Below are 17,368 nucleotides of genomic sequence, written 5' to 3' on the forward strand. Positions count from 1 at the left end.
GTAATTTGAAGAATTTGAGGCAAGGAAACCTGGAGAATAAAAAAATCAGAATTAGTCTGACAGCAAGATATAACCTGGAAAACACAGAAATTGCAGTTGTGGTTGAAGAGCTATTGCAGAGAAAATAAAGCGATATGATAACCAAATAATGCAATTTCAACAAAATTCACAATTTCAAAGGACTCAGCATCATTTCTATAAGAAATGAAAGTGGACATGGTGCACCAGAAGTGAAAAACCTAATAAAGAAAATACCTTGAAATTTTGGAAGAACTTGGGGAAAACAACAAGCTCAGTAGGAATGCAAAATGGATCAAGCTGGTTGAAAACACTGTAAATGTAACTAGAATGGAAGATGTTCACATAACAACAGAAATGGTGCAAAAACAAGCAAAGAAAGTCAAGAACTGGAGTGCCCCAGTTTAGATAAGCTGCATGGATTTTGGTTGAAATCACTAACAGGTTCGCATGCAAGATTGGGAAATCAGATGAAACAAGTCCTGGAAACACCAGAAAGCAAAAAACGGCTAACAGCTTCAGTAAAGGGAAATAAACCTGAAAATTACAGGCCAATAACTTGCCTGCTGACAACATACAAATCACTTACAGGCATTATTGCAAACGAAACCTATGGATGTCTGGAAAACAAGGATTTGCTGCCAGTAGAACAGAAAGGGTGCTGAAAAAAATTCAAGAGGAAGCAAAGACCAATTGATGATTGACAAACTGGTTTTGAAGAATTAAAAAAAAAAAGAAAAACAAATTTCACGGCCTGGATTGATTATAAGAAAGCATTTGATTCTGTTCCACACAGCTGGATTGAGAAATGCTTAGACATTTTTGGAATTAGCAGCAATGATAATTGATAATGAAAAGTTGATAAAAGTTAATCTAGTATTTTTTCAGTTTCATATGATTTTTATGCCATGAAATTCTTTTCAAACTTAATTAGTTGTGGTCCAGTATTTTTGAAAAAATGATTGAGATTGCTAACAGTACAAAGTAACAGCCCTGCTTGGAAGTCTATAGAGAACACACATTGTAAGACTGGGAGCAGTTTGTTATTATTAAACCATATAAAATATCAATCACATTACTTGATATTTTAGAGAATGTTGAGTCTGACTTGATAGTTTGGTGTTAATTTTGTTCCTTATATTCTCTTTAATTATTGTAAAGATAGCAAAACAAAACAAAACAAAAAAGCAAACGCCAAACAAAGGCAAAAACATTCTCTTTTGGCATGCCACAAGCATGCACTTTTTCTTCAGCAAGTAAAATTAACCAGCTGATTTCAAGATGTCTAATAACAATCAGAGCTTTTTTCCTCATTGAACGTTCAGAACGGAGTTCCGGCACCTTTTTTGGATGGAACCTTGTAGGGTAGACAAGACGGGTTGTATAACATGTGTGAGTTCCGGCACCTTTTTCTTTTACAAAAAAAGCACTGATAACAATAACTTACTGCCTGCCATTGCTGAAAATATGTGCAATGTATTTAATAAAAAATATTCAATTAAAACACTTCACCAAAGAAAGAAAGAAAAAAGAGCCCAACAAAAGCTTTATGCAACCTGGAAATCTGTCAATAGACCTCAGCCACAGAGCAGATGAATATGTAACTCAGCTTTCCCCAATTTTGTTTTCCAGCCCTTTAGATGTTGGGGCTACTAGAATTCCTACTCAAGTCTGGAAGGCTGTTTTGGTAAACATAGTTTTCCTGACTTTTGTAAACATTAAGCTTGAGTTGGAGAAGCTTGTAACTTTAGTTATCCTGCTTTACTCCTATTCAGCTGGGATATTTATGCTGATATTTATTCCTACTCAAGTCTGGAAGGCTGTTTTGGTAAACATAGTTTTCCTGACTTTTGTAAACATTAAACTTGAGTTGGAGAAGCTTGTAACTTTAGTTATCCCGTGTTACTCCTATTCAGCTGCGATATTTATGCTGGTCTATAACAAATAAAGATTTGATAAAAATTATGTAAAAAAATATGCTTAAATGAAAAGATATTGTGATATATGGCTAACAAAGCTCAACTTTCCATGCTTGTGTAAACAAGAAGAAAACTATTAATTCCTTGGATGCCTTTATGTACACAAATCCTAGAGAGATAAGATTAATTTAACAACTTAATCCTTTCAAACATTAATAGCTGTGAATATTGTTAAAGCTTAATGAATGTCTTAGAATATACTGTATATAGAATAACAGATGAATTCTGTTTAAAGAAACATACAGGAAATAGTACTGGTTTTAGATTGTTAATAACTAATATTTGCAAGAAAAGATAGAATCATTTTGCAGAAAGATAGAATTTGGGTCTTTAAGCTGGACATTTAAATTAATGGTTTCACAGAAATATAGTTCTGCTTCCATTTCATTAGCATTCATTTCTGTCTGCTTTGTATGTCTTACTGAACAAATAGCTTGATGTCAGCATGCAAGATAGAACAGAAGAGATCCCAAGTATGATGATTTGAACCTACTTATTTATGCCTTGAATAAGAACTTGGGTTGATTTGTTGATCCATTTTAAAATTTTAAAAATGTCAATACTTGCTTGCAGTGTTCTGATCTTCATAGATATAGATGCATCACTGCATTTGGATACCTTTTCCAAAGCCTGTTGCTCTACCAAAGGCTAGTCTACAATATACTTTTGATCATTTGTTTCTTTACTGTTGATAGTTGATCCTAAAACAGACATGTCAAACACAAGGCCCGGGGGCCAGATCCGGCCCGTGAAGTGGTTTCATGCGGCCCGCGAAGCCATCCTGGAAACAGTGAGGGAACGGCCCCCCTGCCTTGGCCCTGGCCCAGAGACCCTCCTTCTGCCAGAGACCCCCAGATCTGTCCCACTCCTGCCCAGACCCCCATAGGCACCCTTGATGCGTAGGTCATACGCACTCTAGCACGCCCACCCTGGCCATACCCACCCGGCCCCTTGAGGGCAACCGCAATGTTGATGCGGCCCTCAATGAAATTGAGTTTGACACCCCTGTCCTAAAAGATAGAAGCCATTTATGAGGTGGCTGGATGGAGTCACTGAAGCAGTAGGCGCGAGCTTAAATGGACTCCAGAAGATGGTAGAGGACAGGAAGGCCTGGAGGAATGTTGTCCATAGGGTCGCGATGGGTCGGACACGACTTCGCAGCTAACAACAACAAATCTTCACTGTCAGTTCTAAGGCTGGTTGTTGTAGTTTGGTTACCTTATTTAATTTTCGTTCCATTTTTATTGTTCTTTTTGACATTTATTATTAGAGCTTACAGATCCTTTGCCTTTTCAGTTACCAGAGTATGTTTTAGTTTATCTGTATTCTTGCTTTATATCTTCTTAGGTAGTGAATATGATGAAGAAGAAGTAGATTATGAAGACTCAGATAGTGATGAGTCCTGGACCACAGAAAGTGCCATCAGTTCTGAAGCTATCTTAAGTTCTATGTGTATGAATGGAGGAGATGAGAAACCTTTTGCCTGTCCTGTTCCTGGGTGTAAAAAGCGATATAAAGTAAGTGTGTTATTTAGGATACGAAAAACTGTTCTTTCTAAAGCAGATGCTGTGCGATTTCATAGATTTTATCATGATCTGTATTTATTTAGAAATTTAAAAGATTATTCAACTCTAAAATACCTCTGGGGACCATATAGTAAAAAAGAGTAAGCAAATGTTGAAAAAAGCAACAATTAAAGAACAATCATTTACTTAGGACTTGCCTAACCTAAGATCTGAGAACAAAATCAGGTTTGGAGGCCTTTTTAAACATGGCCAAAGTGGAAAACAAATATATCTCAGGAAAAATAAGTTTTAGAAGGCAGGCACCATGAGGCAAAAGGCACATTTCATAGGTCCCCATGAATTTATGGACAAAACCTGAAGTCTACCCAGTCTGTTTGATTGTGCAGCCTGGACAGAAGATACAGAAAAGCAATGTTCTTATATGTGATTAGGCCCTGTGCTGTGAATATATTCTGTATAAAAGCCCTAAGATCTGTTTTCTACAATCTAACACTTTTCAGATTTGTCAGACATTCCTATTAGACATGGCGGAAGTATTTTATTGCAAGACAGCTTGCAAATGACTGGACTACTTGAAAAGTGATTCCAAGTTATGCACAAAGTGCTGAAAGGCTATTAGAATAAGGAACAGGGTTTGGGATCTGGATCTTATAGATTGATGCAGTTTCTGCATGATTATATGTGTAGAATATGATATGTTTTGCTATAGGCAGCTATCATTCTGGTCTTCCCAAGAGATAGGATAAAAAGCTTACAATGGAACTATTAGGATTAGAAGAAAAGTGAACCGTTAAAGTCCTAGCTAAAACATCCTGTTTCAAGCTGTCGTGTGATTAGATTTTTAGCTAAATCCCTGGTAAAATATATTCTTTAAATGGCTTCTTAAGATACACTTTGCTTTGAAAATTAAACAGCCTGACAATATTTCTAGCATCACTACAAAAACCTTTGTTTTCAATCCTCTGTATAGAATGTGAATGGTATAAAGTATCATGCCAAGAATGGCCACAGGACGCAGATCCGTGTGCGGAAACCCTTCAAATGCCGCTGTGGTAAGAGTTACAAGACAGCTCAGGGTCTGCGGCACCACACAATCAACTTCCACCCACCAGTGTCTGCTGAGATTATCAGGAAGATGCAGCAATAAGATGCTGGTCAAAAATGTGCCAAGGAATCCTCACCAGCAGTTGCTGATTTTGAAGACAGCCACCTTCTCTTGGGAAGCATTGAGCAACCCTTTAAAAAATTAAAATGCATGCTTTACATTTTTCCCCCTGTAATTTTGGAATGACGTATCTTTGTAGAGTTAATGATTTTGTACATTTGCACATGTAATCATCATGCCCATATACATTACTTTAATATAAAGGTGCTAAAAGCTACAGATTTTTTAAAAGTATTTTTCCGTCCCCACCCCCACCCCAAAGGTGAATTAGGGAACGTTGTATATTTAGCTGTTCCACAGTATTAAATAAGGACGGGGGAGGAAAATGTGGCACTAGGATAACTTCCAAGATTGTAATGTGTTTGAAGAAATTCAACACATCAGTTCCTATGTGCTTGCAAAAACCAAAAGAATTCCCTATTATCCACCTGGTTAATATGCCTTATGTAACAGAGATATCTGTAGGATAGCAAGGTTATAGGTATTGGAATTATAAATAAGAGAATGTTTAACATATTCGAAGAATATTTTCATACTCAAATAACATACATAAAAGGTGTGCTTGCTGTATTTTATATTATCTTGCAAATCCTTTTAGTCTTCTGAAATGCTGAAAATTTTGCAGTGAATTAGTAGATCACTCTATCATTAAAATCCCTACTACTATCTGTACAGAACCTATGTTATTTAATGTTAACAATCCACTCAAGTTTCTGAGGACTATCTTTTCCTGGTCCTGCTATTGGCCTCTGCTATCTATTACTAGCAAATACTTGGAAATGAAGTGCAAATTTTCTGAGAGAAATTAATCTTCATCTTAGATGGAGTCCTTAAAGCACTTTGTAGTTCTTCGTTGCCAACAAATTTAAATGTTTTATGTTGCCAATTCTTGCAACTATCATTGTTGCAAATAAAAAGGAGGCATATTGTTAAGAGGTACAGTATTTATGTTAAGGGAGTTTCTCATTGTACCTTTGGATTTTGCATGTGTGTGTACAGGTAGACTTAAATTTACAACCACAATGGAGCCCAAACTTTTTGTTGCAAAGCAAGAGAACTGTTAAGTGAGTTTTGCCCCATTTTACAATCTGGCTTGCTACAGTTAAGTGAGTCACTGCAGTTATTAAAATAGTAACGATTGTTAAATAAACCTGGCTTCCCCGTTGACTTTGCTTGTCAAGTCACCAAAGGTGATCACATGACCCCAGGCCACTGCAATCATCACAAATGCATACCAGTTGCCAAGTATCCCATGTGACTATGGGGATGCTGAAATGGCCGTATGAAAACCAGTCATAAGTAACTTTTTTCAGTGCCATTATAACTTTGAATGATCCCTGGATGGTTATGAGTCAAGGACTACATGTAATATGTATGTAATATGTTGTATATGTGTATATGTAAATGTGTGTTTATGTATATTACACACATATATACACATATATACATACACATAGGTATGTGCGTGTATACACAAAAAAAACCAAAATTGTTTGTGTGGATTCTACAGGTTAGCGTTACATTTCTTTATGAACTGTGAGACATCATGAGCCTTACTGAAATGAAGCACTTTTTGATGCAGGTAATTCCAAGGTAAGACTTCTAACACGGAGTTCCATAGGTCTAAACCATACCTGAATGCTTCATTTATTTGATGCTCCCCTGCCTTCGGCATTCTCTTGTTTAAAGTAATAGTTAAGGTTAACAGTTTTAGTATGCAAAAGCTAAGTTAATACTAACTTGGGAGATTGTCTCCTGCATGAGACCATATTTTTTCAGATAATCCTTTTCTGTGTATTTTGTATTTATATATAAATGACATGGGAAATACAACTCTCTTTTCTTTTAGATTAGAATACTGATAAACAGTGAGTGGACAAAGATTCTTCACTAAAAGATTTTTTCCAACCAAGATCTCTCATAATGAGGGTTTAAGAAGATAAGCTTCTTTAGACGTTACCCTGCATCCACCTTCAGAAAAGTCAATGTACTAGCATCACTAATAGTTTGATGTTAACAGATATCCTAATATAACAATCTATTGCTATACTTAAAGCTTTATATCGATCTAATATTTTGACTTCATTTAATTGTGCTCTCAGTGAAAAGTACTGAGTAACTTAACCATTAAATAATGTTGCATGTCAATTCTTTCCACTATTACAATCCATTACTATCTACATAGTCATTGTGGCAGTATTAAACAGACGGAAATGGAACTATTTTGTTATACTGTGTATAGTGAATGTATTGTACTGTGTCTGTGAAAATGTGCTTTAAATTATATTTTCTTATATTTTGCTGGGGATAAGGGTCATTAAGTTTGGAAGTCACACAAAGTTTGTTTTAGAACTGAGCACCACAAAATGTATTGAAATTTCTTTCCATAAAAGCTGCTTAGAAATGTTAATCAAATCATTTAATAAATTGCCTCTGACCCAAAAGAAAATTGAATATTGTTTCATTATCTTTGATTGCTTTGCACTGTACAGATGCTATACATCACCAAGTCACACAATAGTGTTCTCAATTTACTTTAAAAAATACTCAAAAATGGTGAGCAGGAAATAAATAGAATATAACACATGTGAATTTTTACCATAATAAATATACTATGCAAATAGGGAGTTTATAATTTATAAATATAACAAGATTCTATTGGATTGAGATCCAATACAGCTCTCACCAATAGAAGAGTTCATTCTCAACTGAAGACAATTTTTTTTTTTGAAAACTTGGAAAAACACAGTTTCAAGGGAATATTTTAAGAGATTATATATTCACCGTCTGTTCATGATTACTATACAGTAAGTGTATTTTAAAACCTTTCAAAGGCAATACATTTCCTTGCCACTAAAACCAAAGTGATCTGTTTTCTTTTTTTCTTTCTTTTTCTTTCTTTCTTTTTCTTTCTTCTTTCTTTCTTTCTTTCTTTCTTTCTTTTTCTTTCTCTGTCGATCTTGCTTCAGAATGACTCTGGGCAGTTTATAACATTAAAAGATAAATATTGCTAACAATAAAAATTACAATTACAATGTAAAATAGAGTTATAGTTAAATGGATGTGCAGAAGGGGGAGGTGAGATTACCTCTTAATTCATTAACTACCACCAGTGTAATGCTCCCCTGATGAGGCCCCAAGATATCTGGCAGGTCTTCAGGACCTTATAGAAAGGAGCCAATCTCACATGAAGGAATAAGATGTTCCAAACAGAAGCCCACAGCAAAGAATGCCCTTCTCCTGAACACCAATAGCCATAATTCCTTGACTGACAGCACCTGCAGCATGCTTCCTCTCAGTGCAAGTGGGGAGCGCCAATCCCAGTGGGGTGAGATGGTTCATCAAATAACATGGACCCATACCATGCAGGGCTTTAAAGGTAATAACCATCACTTTGAATTGTACCCAGAAGCAAACCGGCAACCAGTGCAGCTTATAGAGCAATAGCGTAACATGGGCTGGCCCAGGGACCCCAAGAATTTCGCACGTTACCACACTCAGCAACAGTTGAAGCTTCTGAATGCTTTTCAAAAGTAGCTCCATGTAGAAAGTATTGCAGTAGTCCAGACATAAGATGACCTGGCCTTGAATGACTAAGCACAAAGACTCCCAATCCAGAAAAGGCAGTGGTGGGATTCAAATATGTGAACAATCGGTTCTCTGTGTGGATGCTGCTTCCGGAAGACCATTCTGGGCCTGGGCAACAAAAAATTAGCTACCAGTTCTACCAAAGTGGTTTGAACCAGCTGAATCCCACAACTGGGGTATAAATTGAAATTGTGCAAAGGCTTGCCTAGTCATGACTGCCAGCTACTCTTTGAGCAGGAGTCATGACTCCAGGAGAATTCCCAAGTGGCAGATTGGGTCTGTCTATGGTAGTGCAACTCCATTCAGAACTTTGTTAAAATCCCATGCACTCAAAGCCATTTGAACTTGCCAGGGTGCAGTGAAAGCCTATTGCCTCCCATCCAGGCCCGCACAGCCTCCCGGCATTGCAAAAGCATTAATTGGATAACCATGGAAATATAACATGTTGATGATCCTAAACTAGCAAATCATCTCATCCAGCAGCTTCAGGTATATGTTAAAAAGAAGTGAGGAGAGTACCGAGCTATGCAGCATGCACAAAGTAGCAGCCATGGGCTGGACTTCTCTAGCAACATCAGTTGGGACTGGCTTTGGAGGAAAAAGCGAAATCAGTGCAAAACTGTGCCACCCAATCCCAAACACTACAGCTGACTCAAAAAGATACCATAGTGGATGGTACCAAAGGCTGCTATGACATTAAGGAGAGCAAGGATGGTTGCATTGCCTTTATCTTACTCTTGCCAGAGATCATCAAGTGCAACCAATGACATTTCTGTCCCATAACTGGGCCCAAATCCTGACCAGAAGGGGTCCAGAGAATCTGTTTCATCGAAGACCGTATGAAGCTGCCAAGCAACCACATTTTCTACCACCTTCTCTAATAAGGGAAGTTAGGAAACTAGACCAGGGCTTTTCAACCAGTGGTACGGGTACCACCTGTGGTACATTGGCACCTGGCAGGTGGTACGCGACCATCCTAGAAAAGTAGTAGCGGGGAAAGGGAATGGCAGCACCACACAAGACTGAGGAAGAGATGGCTGGAGCTGCAGGGCTGTCAGGGCTTAGTGGAAGTGCCAGGATCAGCACCAGGCTCCAGCTGGAGCTCGGCACTGATCCTGGTGCTTCTGCTGAGCCCAGAAGAAGCGGCGATCAGCTGGAATGTTGCAGTATCTCCAGGGTCTTGATTTACATTCAGATGCTTGGCAACTGATTCATATTTATGACTGTCACAGCGTCCCAGGGTCATGTGAAGTGACCAAAACATGCTGCAACCACCCAGCAGAGGTGGGGGGGAATAAAAACCAAACACCCCCCACCCCACCTGCCAATCCTCAACAGAAATGCTCACAATGAAAACCTTGGACAGGAAGAGTGCCGCCAGGCAGGCAGGTAGGTGTCTTGCTCGGCTGTGGCTTGGGGGGCACTTTTTTCAGTGCCATTGTAACTTTGACCAGTCACTAAGTGAACTGTTGTAAGTCGAGGACTACCTGTACTTCATCACTTTTTCCCCTTTTTTTTTGGGTCATCCAAGTTTTTGACACCTTGCTAGGTGACTGGTGGTACTCAGATGTTGCCATTTCCTAAAAGTGGTACAATGGGTGAAAAGGTTGAAAAGCCCTGAACTAGACAAAAGCTGTCCAGATAGATGGGATCAAGTGATGTATTTTTTAAAGAGAGTACGAACCATGGCCTTCTTAAGATTCTGGTAATATCCCCTCCTGCAATGAGGAATTTATCACTGCTTGAATCCAAGTGCTAGTCCTAGAGGTTTTTACCAATCAGGCAGGCCAAGGATCTAATTGAAGGGGAGTTGCACTGGCAGTTTCAAGGACTCTGCCCACTTCATCGGGTCCAACACGATGAAATTGTTCTTAACCAGGCCAGATCTTTCCCCAGCATCTCATGGGCTTCAACTGGAAACAAATACAAATGACTTTTTCTGTTAGGTGTTGAACAAATTCCTCCGCACAGTCCTGAAGATATTCAACCAAGTTCCTCTGTCCCAGAAGGGACTTGGGTGACCCAGATCAGGGCTGTGGGGCAACATTCTGTGGATGCAATAAGGGCGGAGAAATAATGTTGATTTCATCACTCTTATCACAAGGTAGGCCTTACTACCAGCTCTGTTAAGATTGTGATTGGTGAGTCATCCTTCATTTCCCTCCAGTGGTGCTCTAGGGCAGACATGTCAAACACAAGGCCCGGGGGCCGGATCCGGCCCGCGAAGTGGTTTCATGCGGCCCGCAAAACCATCCTGGAAAGAGTGAGGGAACGGCCCCCACTGCCTTGGCCCTGGCCCAGAGACCCTCCTTCCGCCAGAGACCCTCAGATCTGTCCCACTCCTGCCCAGGCCCCCATAGGCACCCTTGATGCGAACGATGCAGAGCTGGCCACGCCCACCCAGTAGGCCATACGCACTTTAGCCACGCCCACCCAGTAGGCCACGCCCACCCTGGCCATACCCACCCGGCCCCCTGAGGGCAACCGCAATGCTGATGCGGCCCTCAATGAAATTGAGTTTGACACCCCTGCTCTAGGGTCTCTTAATCCTTTCAGTATCCACAACTCCTCCATGAACCATAGGAGCGTCAGGGCAATGGTTCAAAAGAGGCTGCATAAATGTGATCCTGTCCAGAGTCCTGGCCTCCCTTTTATTCAAGGTTACCAAGGCTTTGGCAGGACCATGCAACAAAACTTTCAGGATGTCTTCCAGTTTCCTCTGAAATCCAACCAGTTCCATCAGTCACCGGAATGAATCAGGCCTCCCTGCAAAGAGGGTGGCATAAAAGAATCTCACGGACACCAGGGTGTGATCTAACCACGAGAAGGATGATGTTAGATTCCCCCAGCAGATCATTTTGCCATTGCTTCAAAAAGAAAATCATATCTGTCCTGAGTCAGTCCCAAGATTACCTGGGGTAAGCCTGTGGCTGTTGTGGAGGCCATGAATTCCTGTGCTGCTTCTGAGAACCACACTCAGGGATGGCAAGTTGAAATCCTCCAAAACATAAGTCTGGGGAACTCTACCGCCAGTCTCAAGATGGCCTCCAGCAACTCAAGCAGAGAAGCTGATGCAGTAGCAACATTCTCAACTGATCCAAGAAATAAGGTCTTAGAACAAGAAACTTGGAAAGCAAGGCCTTTGAAGGCAAAAAGAGACTCTGCCACCCCACCTCCCCTATGCTGGGGTCTCAGCTGATGCCAAACCTTAAATCTGGCTAAGCACATCTCCAATTATAGCCAATTAGAGCAAAATCAGTCAACAAATATGAATATTCTCACAATTATCTGTCCTGAATCCCCTAAGTGGGACAGAAGAAAAAGATGGAAGCCCCATAACTTATGATTATTATGGAAGATAACGCAAAAAGAAAAACCTCTCAGAAAAACTATTAGTAGGAGAGAAATGTGTCAGTACCTAAGAATAACCAAAATCTATGACATTAACTGGTAAAAAAATTGACTATGAAAGGATATCCAAATATGATTAAGTGAAAGACAATTTTATTCTATTAAAGGGTGATTGTGGCATTTTTTCATCTGCAATAGTTTACAAAACATTTCCTAGTAGACTCAAGCAAGATTTGATACAGGTTTGAAAAATATAAGGAGATTAAATGAAATCAAACACTATTTTTTCCTTTAATTTGGCTATCATAAAACATGAAAGGTTAATGTTTTTATCCAAAAAGATCAAATTATTTCTGCAACTCTTAAAAATATAGTGGTTTAGATATATACATTCAACAAACATATGGGGGAAATGTGCTAAACAGAATACTAAAAATATTGATGGTATGAACACAGCTTTGAATGTCTATTGAAGGACTTAAACATTGAAAATTTACCAAATAACAATAATTTTATTACACATTTATTAATAGCTGTAATTTTCATAGTTTTAGTAGTATATTGGACATTTTAGAACTGGGATAATAATGATAATGGTGAATACTATTGTAAGGCTTTTCTGCAAAACATTTAATCACAACACAACTATATTTTTGCAACAGATGAAAAACCCATGTTGCAGAAAGATATACATAAAATTATTGAAAAGCATCATTTTATTAAGAAATGAACTTTAATTATGTTAGAACAAGCAAGAGGAAAACTGTTATCCCATCACAGATTGAATTCTGGAGACAAGTCTGCAAATTTTCTATGTGTTTATGAACTGTTAGTCAAGGAATAAATATTGACAGATACAACATATTTTGCTATATGCTAGATTGAGAAATAGGCCAAAGATTTATTCTAATCAACTGCAATGCTAGTCACTATTTTTTTAAGCTTACATCATTCATGAAGCATTCTCGTCTGACATACCTTAATCAAGCTTCACCTATTATAATGCATGATACCCCAAACTAATCAAAATTTAAAACATTATGATCAAAGTGTTTTTGAACATGGTTTTCAAACATTTGCTGGTCATAATCAGGAGGAAACTGTTCACAGCACATTGGACACACCTTCCAGTGACTTTCAACATGTTCTTCAAACTTGGTTTGATCATAGTTAGGAGGAAACATCACTTCACAGAGTGGACATTTCTTGATTTGCACAAAACTTGGAATAAAAAGAGAAAGAATTGAAGATAACAGTGACATTGAGACCAGTATTTAATCTCCAACAGTATTATCTTTATCATTGCTATTATCTAAGTGGATGGACATAACCAGCAATAGTAATAGCACTTAAGACTTATATAGCACTCCACAGTGCTTTACAGCAATGTCCGAGCAGTTTACAAATGTCAGCATATTGCCCTCAACAATCTGGATCCTCATTTTACTAACCTCAGAAGGATGGAAGGCCAAGTTAACCTTGAGCAGGGCAAGACTGAACTCCTGCTTTGGGCAGAATCAGCCTGCAATACTGCACTGTTACCACTGCACCACCATGGCTAACCTGTGTTTCTATGCCATTGGGCATAAAGGGGTTTTCCATTTAATCAAAGTACCTGTTCCTAGTATTTATCCACTCTGTAGCATAATCTTCCCTAACCTCAGGACCCTCCAGTTAGACTTCAACTGCCTTATTTCTCCATGAAGGGTAGGCATTACTCAGAACATGGGAAATCATATCTGGAAAAGTAACCAGGTTAGGGTCACGAACCAATATCCTTCAAATATTCTCATATACCAGATTTCCTAATCAACAGTCATAAGGTATAGATGTTGTAATCTAAAAGCTTTTCAAGGTACTATTATACTATTCCTTTACCCGCCATGGAGAAAGTCTAGGAAGTTAATTAAAGTCTAATTAATTAATCATTTATTTAACTGAGAATTCTCTCTCAAAATAGAAAGCTGCAAACTTTTGCTCAGTGCATTTCAACATCTTTAAATACTATAGTTTTTAATCACTGATTAGAATGAGGCCTTCATATAAGCTATATTTAAAATTTTTGAAAGCACTGATTATTCAGGCCACTTATATTTATGAGCATGATAAAGACTGAGGAAATAAAGTGCTAGATGAAGCATGAAATGAAAACAATAGAGGAATACTAAAGTGAAATTTATTTTGTATAAAGAATAAAATAGATATTACTTCAAGAACGGAGATGCAGAGACAATACAGAAAATTATATTCAAAGGAGGGGGCTGATGACTCAGCAGTTAAAGATGCTGAGCTTGTAGGCTGGAAAGTCCAGTCGAGATTCAAGATCCAAGCACTGAGCAATGGGTTGAGCTATTATTTGCCACAGTTCCTGCCCACATAGCAGTTCAAAAGATTGCAAGTGTGAGTAGATAAATAGGTACCACTTTGGTAGAAAGGCAAAAGTGTTCCGTGTCCATATAATGTCTTAAAGCTGGCTCTCTCAACTATGAAAGGGAGATGAGCATCGTTCTTAACAGTTAAAAACAACTGGACAAGGGAAACCTTTATTTTTAGCTTTATATTCATACAGGACCCTGTATTTTTAATCATAATTCCAATTTTGGAAAATAAATGGAAAATCATTTATTTTTCAAACTGTAAAAATTAAAATTCAACTCTTAGAGTTCAAGACCTGGGCTTTTAAGGTCCTCCAGTGAAATTTCACTCATTTTTGTCCATAGTGAATGATCACACTATCACATAAAGTATAACAGTGAAAGCTCGCAAGAAATGTCTGATGTTAATTTGAAAACACAGCTTTGGCATTAGTATCTTACCTGGAATCAAAACAAAAACCTGCACTACGTTCATGTAAGTGCAGATCTGATGGATCTGGAGCTGAAGGTGCACTTGCTTCATCATCCTGCAAAGAAAGTATTTGATTTTATTGAATGTATTTTGCTCACAAAATTGTTTTCTACTTATATTCACAAACCCAAAAATACTAAATCACCCATTAGATATATATGCATTTATCTTGATTCATATTATTAAAGCTATGCTATTTTCTTTGCTGAAGCGAAGAGCCATAAAATGTATTCATGTTGCCTTGAAGCTTTTCCTTGCTTCATTCCTGTCACTTGCAAATGCAGAAGAGCAAAAATCTCTTAAAGGACCTGCTGAGGATGTAACCTGTAAATTTTCTTGCAATACCATTAAATGCTGCTGAGGAAGCTATGATGGGCGTCAATCGCAAAAACATCCCTTCTCTTTTAGAAATGATGAGAACACCCTGCATTGCAAAGCACCATTTTCAATAGAAAGACTAATACTTAATATTTGATTAGAAACTTTAACACAAATGCCTAGGGACTACAATCCTGCACAGCACTTCAAAGTAAAATGCAATTCATTATAATACAAATCAACTCTCCATTTTATGAACAGCTATATTAAACAAGGCATTTGCTAAAAGAAAATATGAAAGAAATAAAAAATATGAAGAAGTTACTTATTTATAAAGTTTATTTCCAACAGCAAAATTCGAGATTGCCACTATTGTAAACCAATGCAATTTGCAAGGATAGTTTACCGTCATCCTCAGTGAGAGCTGTTGCCCAAACTATTTAATTCTGATCATTTCCCTCTTCATTTTTGTCACTGGTAATCACGCTAGCAACATTAACGGCACACAAGGAACAGAAGTAGAGTTGATTAGCATGGGGATTATGGTTTATTTGAAATAATTTCACATTTCAGAAATTTATCCTGAATGTAAATATATCCAGCAATACCAAATGGGCACACATATCCAAGCTGCATTCCAATTGTCAGTGATTAGACACATTCAAACTGGTATCATTCTGAAATATTTTATGATATGATTTTCAGATAATCAAGATGATCTAATGTATTCATGAACTAATAAATCAAAACTCCCTGGCTTCCGGTTTGCGCGCGCAGCACCAGCGGACGTGCAGGAAGAGCCCTCTCCCCACCGTCCAATATTTCTTCCTTGAAGGACCCTGAAAAGGGTTGAAAGTTGTCCTGGAGTGGCGACCATGAGAGGCCCTCCTTATGATCACGGAAGGGAGGCAGCCCTCTGTCTGATCTGGAGCAGCTCCTCTGGCCCAAAGAAGAGATCGGCCATTAAGATGGCCAATCATTAAGCCGTTCTCTGCCGAAAGCCAAAAGCACCATCAAGCACAACAAAGCAATCTGGAGGATCTGAGTGAGACCTTACCTTTCTTATTTCCCTAACTACTTACCTATGGGACCTTTTTGAAAATCTCTTCCCCCTCAGCGACTGCTTACTTGGAGAACAAAATTTTTAAAGCCTTAAAAGAAACTAAATGACTAAGCTAAAAAATTAAGCAACCTTATTTGTACCTTTGAAATTCCTGGGCTATTAAAAAGCTTTTATTTCTGCGGAGACCTACTACCCTATTTTCTGCTTAAGCTGTGAAAGAAGAGGAAAAGAAAAATATTGATTAACTGGATAAAAGCCTCATATCAGTCTGGAAAAAAAGATTTTGCACCTTATATTATATGCTATTGGTGACATCTTGTGGCGAAACCTGGTATAGCAAGTAAACCTTTTCTTTATTGTGAGAGCTGGCTGAAACACAGATTTGTCCTTGACACTGAATTGGGAACACCTGGTACCGAAAACAATCTCTAGAAATAGTGGAGGTGGAAACTCACTGACTCCTATTAAAAGAGTCTCCACAAAACACCTACCTGTAAACATCAAAGAAATGGAGGATTATATCCCACCACTTAACTATAAACTGATACTTGAAACAATTCTGGCACTGACTGAGCAAACGAAAGCCAGACTGCAAGATAAATCTGACAGCTTAAATCTACCAAACGAAACTTTGACTTTAAATGATGAATTGACAATCCAAAAACAAATAGAAGAGGAAATTAACATCAAAATAGGAGACCCTAAAGAACAAATACAATCTATTGAGAACCTTGATGCCCAAATCTCGATTTTAACTATAAAACCTACAATTCAAAAAACAATAGAATGCAAAGAAAGCAACACTAAGACGGAAGATACCAAAGGCTTTCATATATAGTACGTTGAGAACCTAGCCCAGGAGTAGGCAACCTTGGCTCTTTTATGACTTGTGGACTTCAACTCCCAGAATTCCTGAGCTAGCTTGTGTCCAGATATCTGTGACTAAAGCATCAAACTATGTTAGAGAATTACATGCACCTGACACACAAGCATATTCAGCTTCAGTAGATGAACAAGAAACAAAATTCTGTTTGCACACATGCCAGTACACAGGACATCCATTTAAAAACATCATATAACCTGAAGTACTTTTACGTGATTTATCACTCGCCCAATCAGAATCTGCATAACAACATAACTCTGCATAGTCAATATGTGTCGGTTCTAATAATAACTTCATGTTTTTAGTGTGCTTTAAGTATCTCAATAATTTTTTAACACATGTCCAATGAAACTGTTTTGCCTTGCCTACATGTCATGATAGGAGATTAACACTAAGTGCAATGTCAGGTCTAGTCCAACTACTAATATACAGCAGCGACCCAATGACTGAGCAATAAAGTGTTTGATCTTCGAACTCAGGACTTGGTTCATGTGCCAAGTTGTGAAAATCGGTTTGCATGGGTATACTGTCATAGCATCCTTCATGTTGCAGTGATGCAATAGTTGTTCAATTTTATCTTCTTGAGTTTTGACAACTTGAACACCCAAATAAGTGTTAATATATCCTAAA

General features: G+C 38.1%; 2 protein-coding genes across 10 annotated transcripts in view; one reads left to right on the forward strand and one right to left on the reverse strand.

Annotated features, from left to right (window-relative positions):
* The window catches only part of JAZF1 (JAZF zinc finger 1), a 141,992-nt gene extending 134,859 nt beyond the window's left edge, over positions 1-7,133 (forward strand). Inside the window, exons 4-7 of one of the 5 annotated variants that reach the window (XR_014028473.1) lie at positions 3,345-3,514; positions 4,494-4,575; positions 6,199-6,281; positions 6,538-7,133. Coding sequence is in view for 2 of the 5 variants with exons in the window: in XM_081343769.1 (XP_081199895.1) it covers positions 3,345-3,514; positions 4,494-4,670 (347 nt within the window). In the remaining 3 variants the exon portion in view is untranslated. Of the gene's footprint in view, positions 1-3,344; positions 3,515-4,493 lie in introns of all 5 variants that reach the window. The other 4 variants (XR_014028474.1, XR_014028472.1, XM_081343770.1 and 1 more) reach the window with 4 other exon arrangements.
* A 4,625-nt stretch (positions 7,134-11,758) lies between these two features.
* The window catches only part of TAX1BP1 (Tax1 binding protein 1), a 42,988-nt gene continuing 37,378 nt past the window's right edge, over positions 11,759-17,368 (reverse strand). For all 5 annotated transcript variants that reach the window (XM_081345204.1, XM_081345203.1, XM_081345200.1 and 2 more), the window contains 2 exons: positions 14,444-14,529; positions 11,759-12,848 (listed from right to left, as the gene is read on the reverse strand). In XM_081345204.1, coding sequence (XP_081201330.1) covers positions 12,647-12,848; positions 14,444-14,529 — 288 coding nt within the window. In that variant the 3' untranslated portion in view covers positions 11,759-12,646. The remainder of the gene's footprint in view (positions 12,849-14,443; positions 14,530-17,368) is intronic.

The sequence above is a fragment of the Vipera berus genome, assembly GCF_964194415.1.
Source record: "Vipera berus genome assembly, chromosome: Z".
Taxonomy (NCBI): Eukaryota; Metazoa; Chordata; class Lepidosauria; order Squamata; family Viperidae; genus Vipera; species Vipera berus.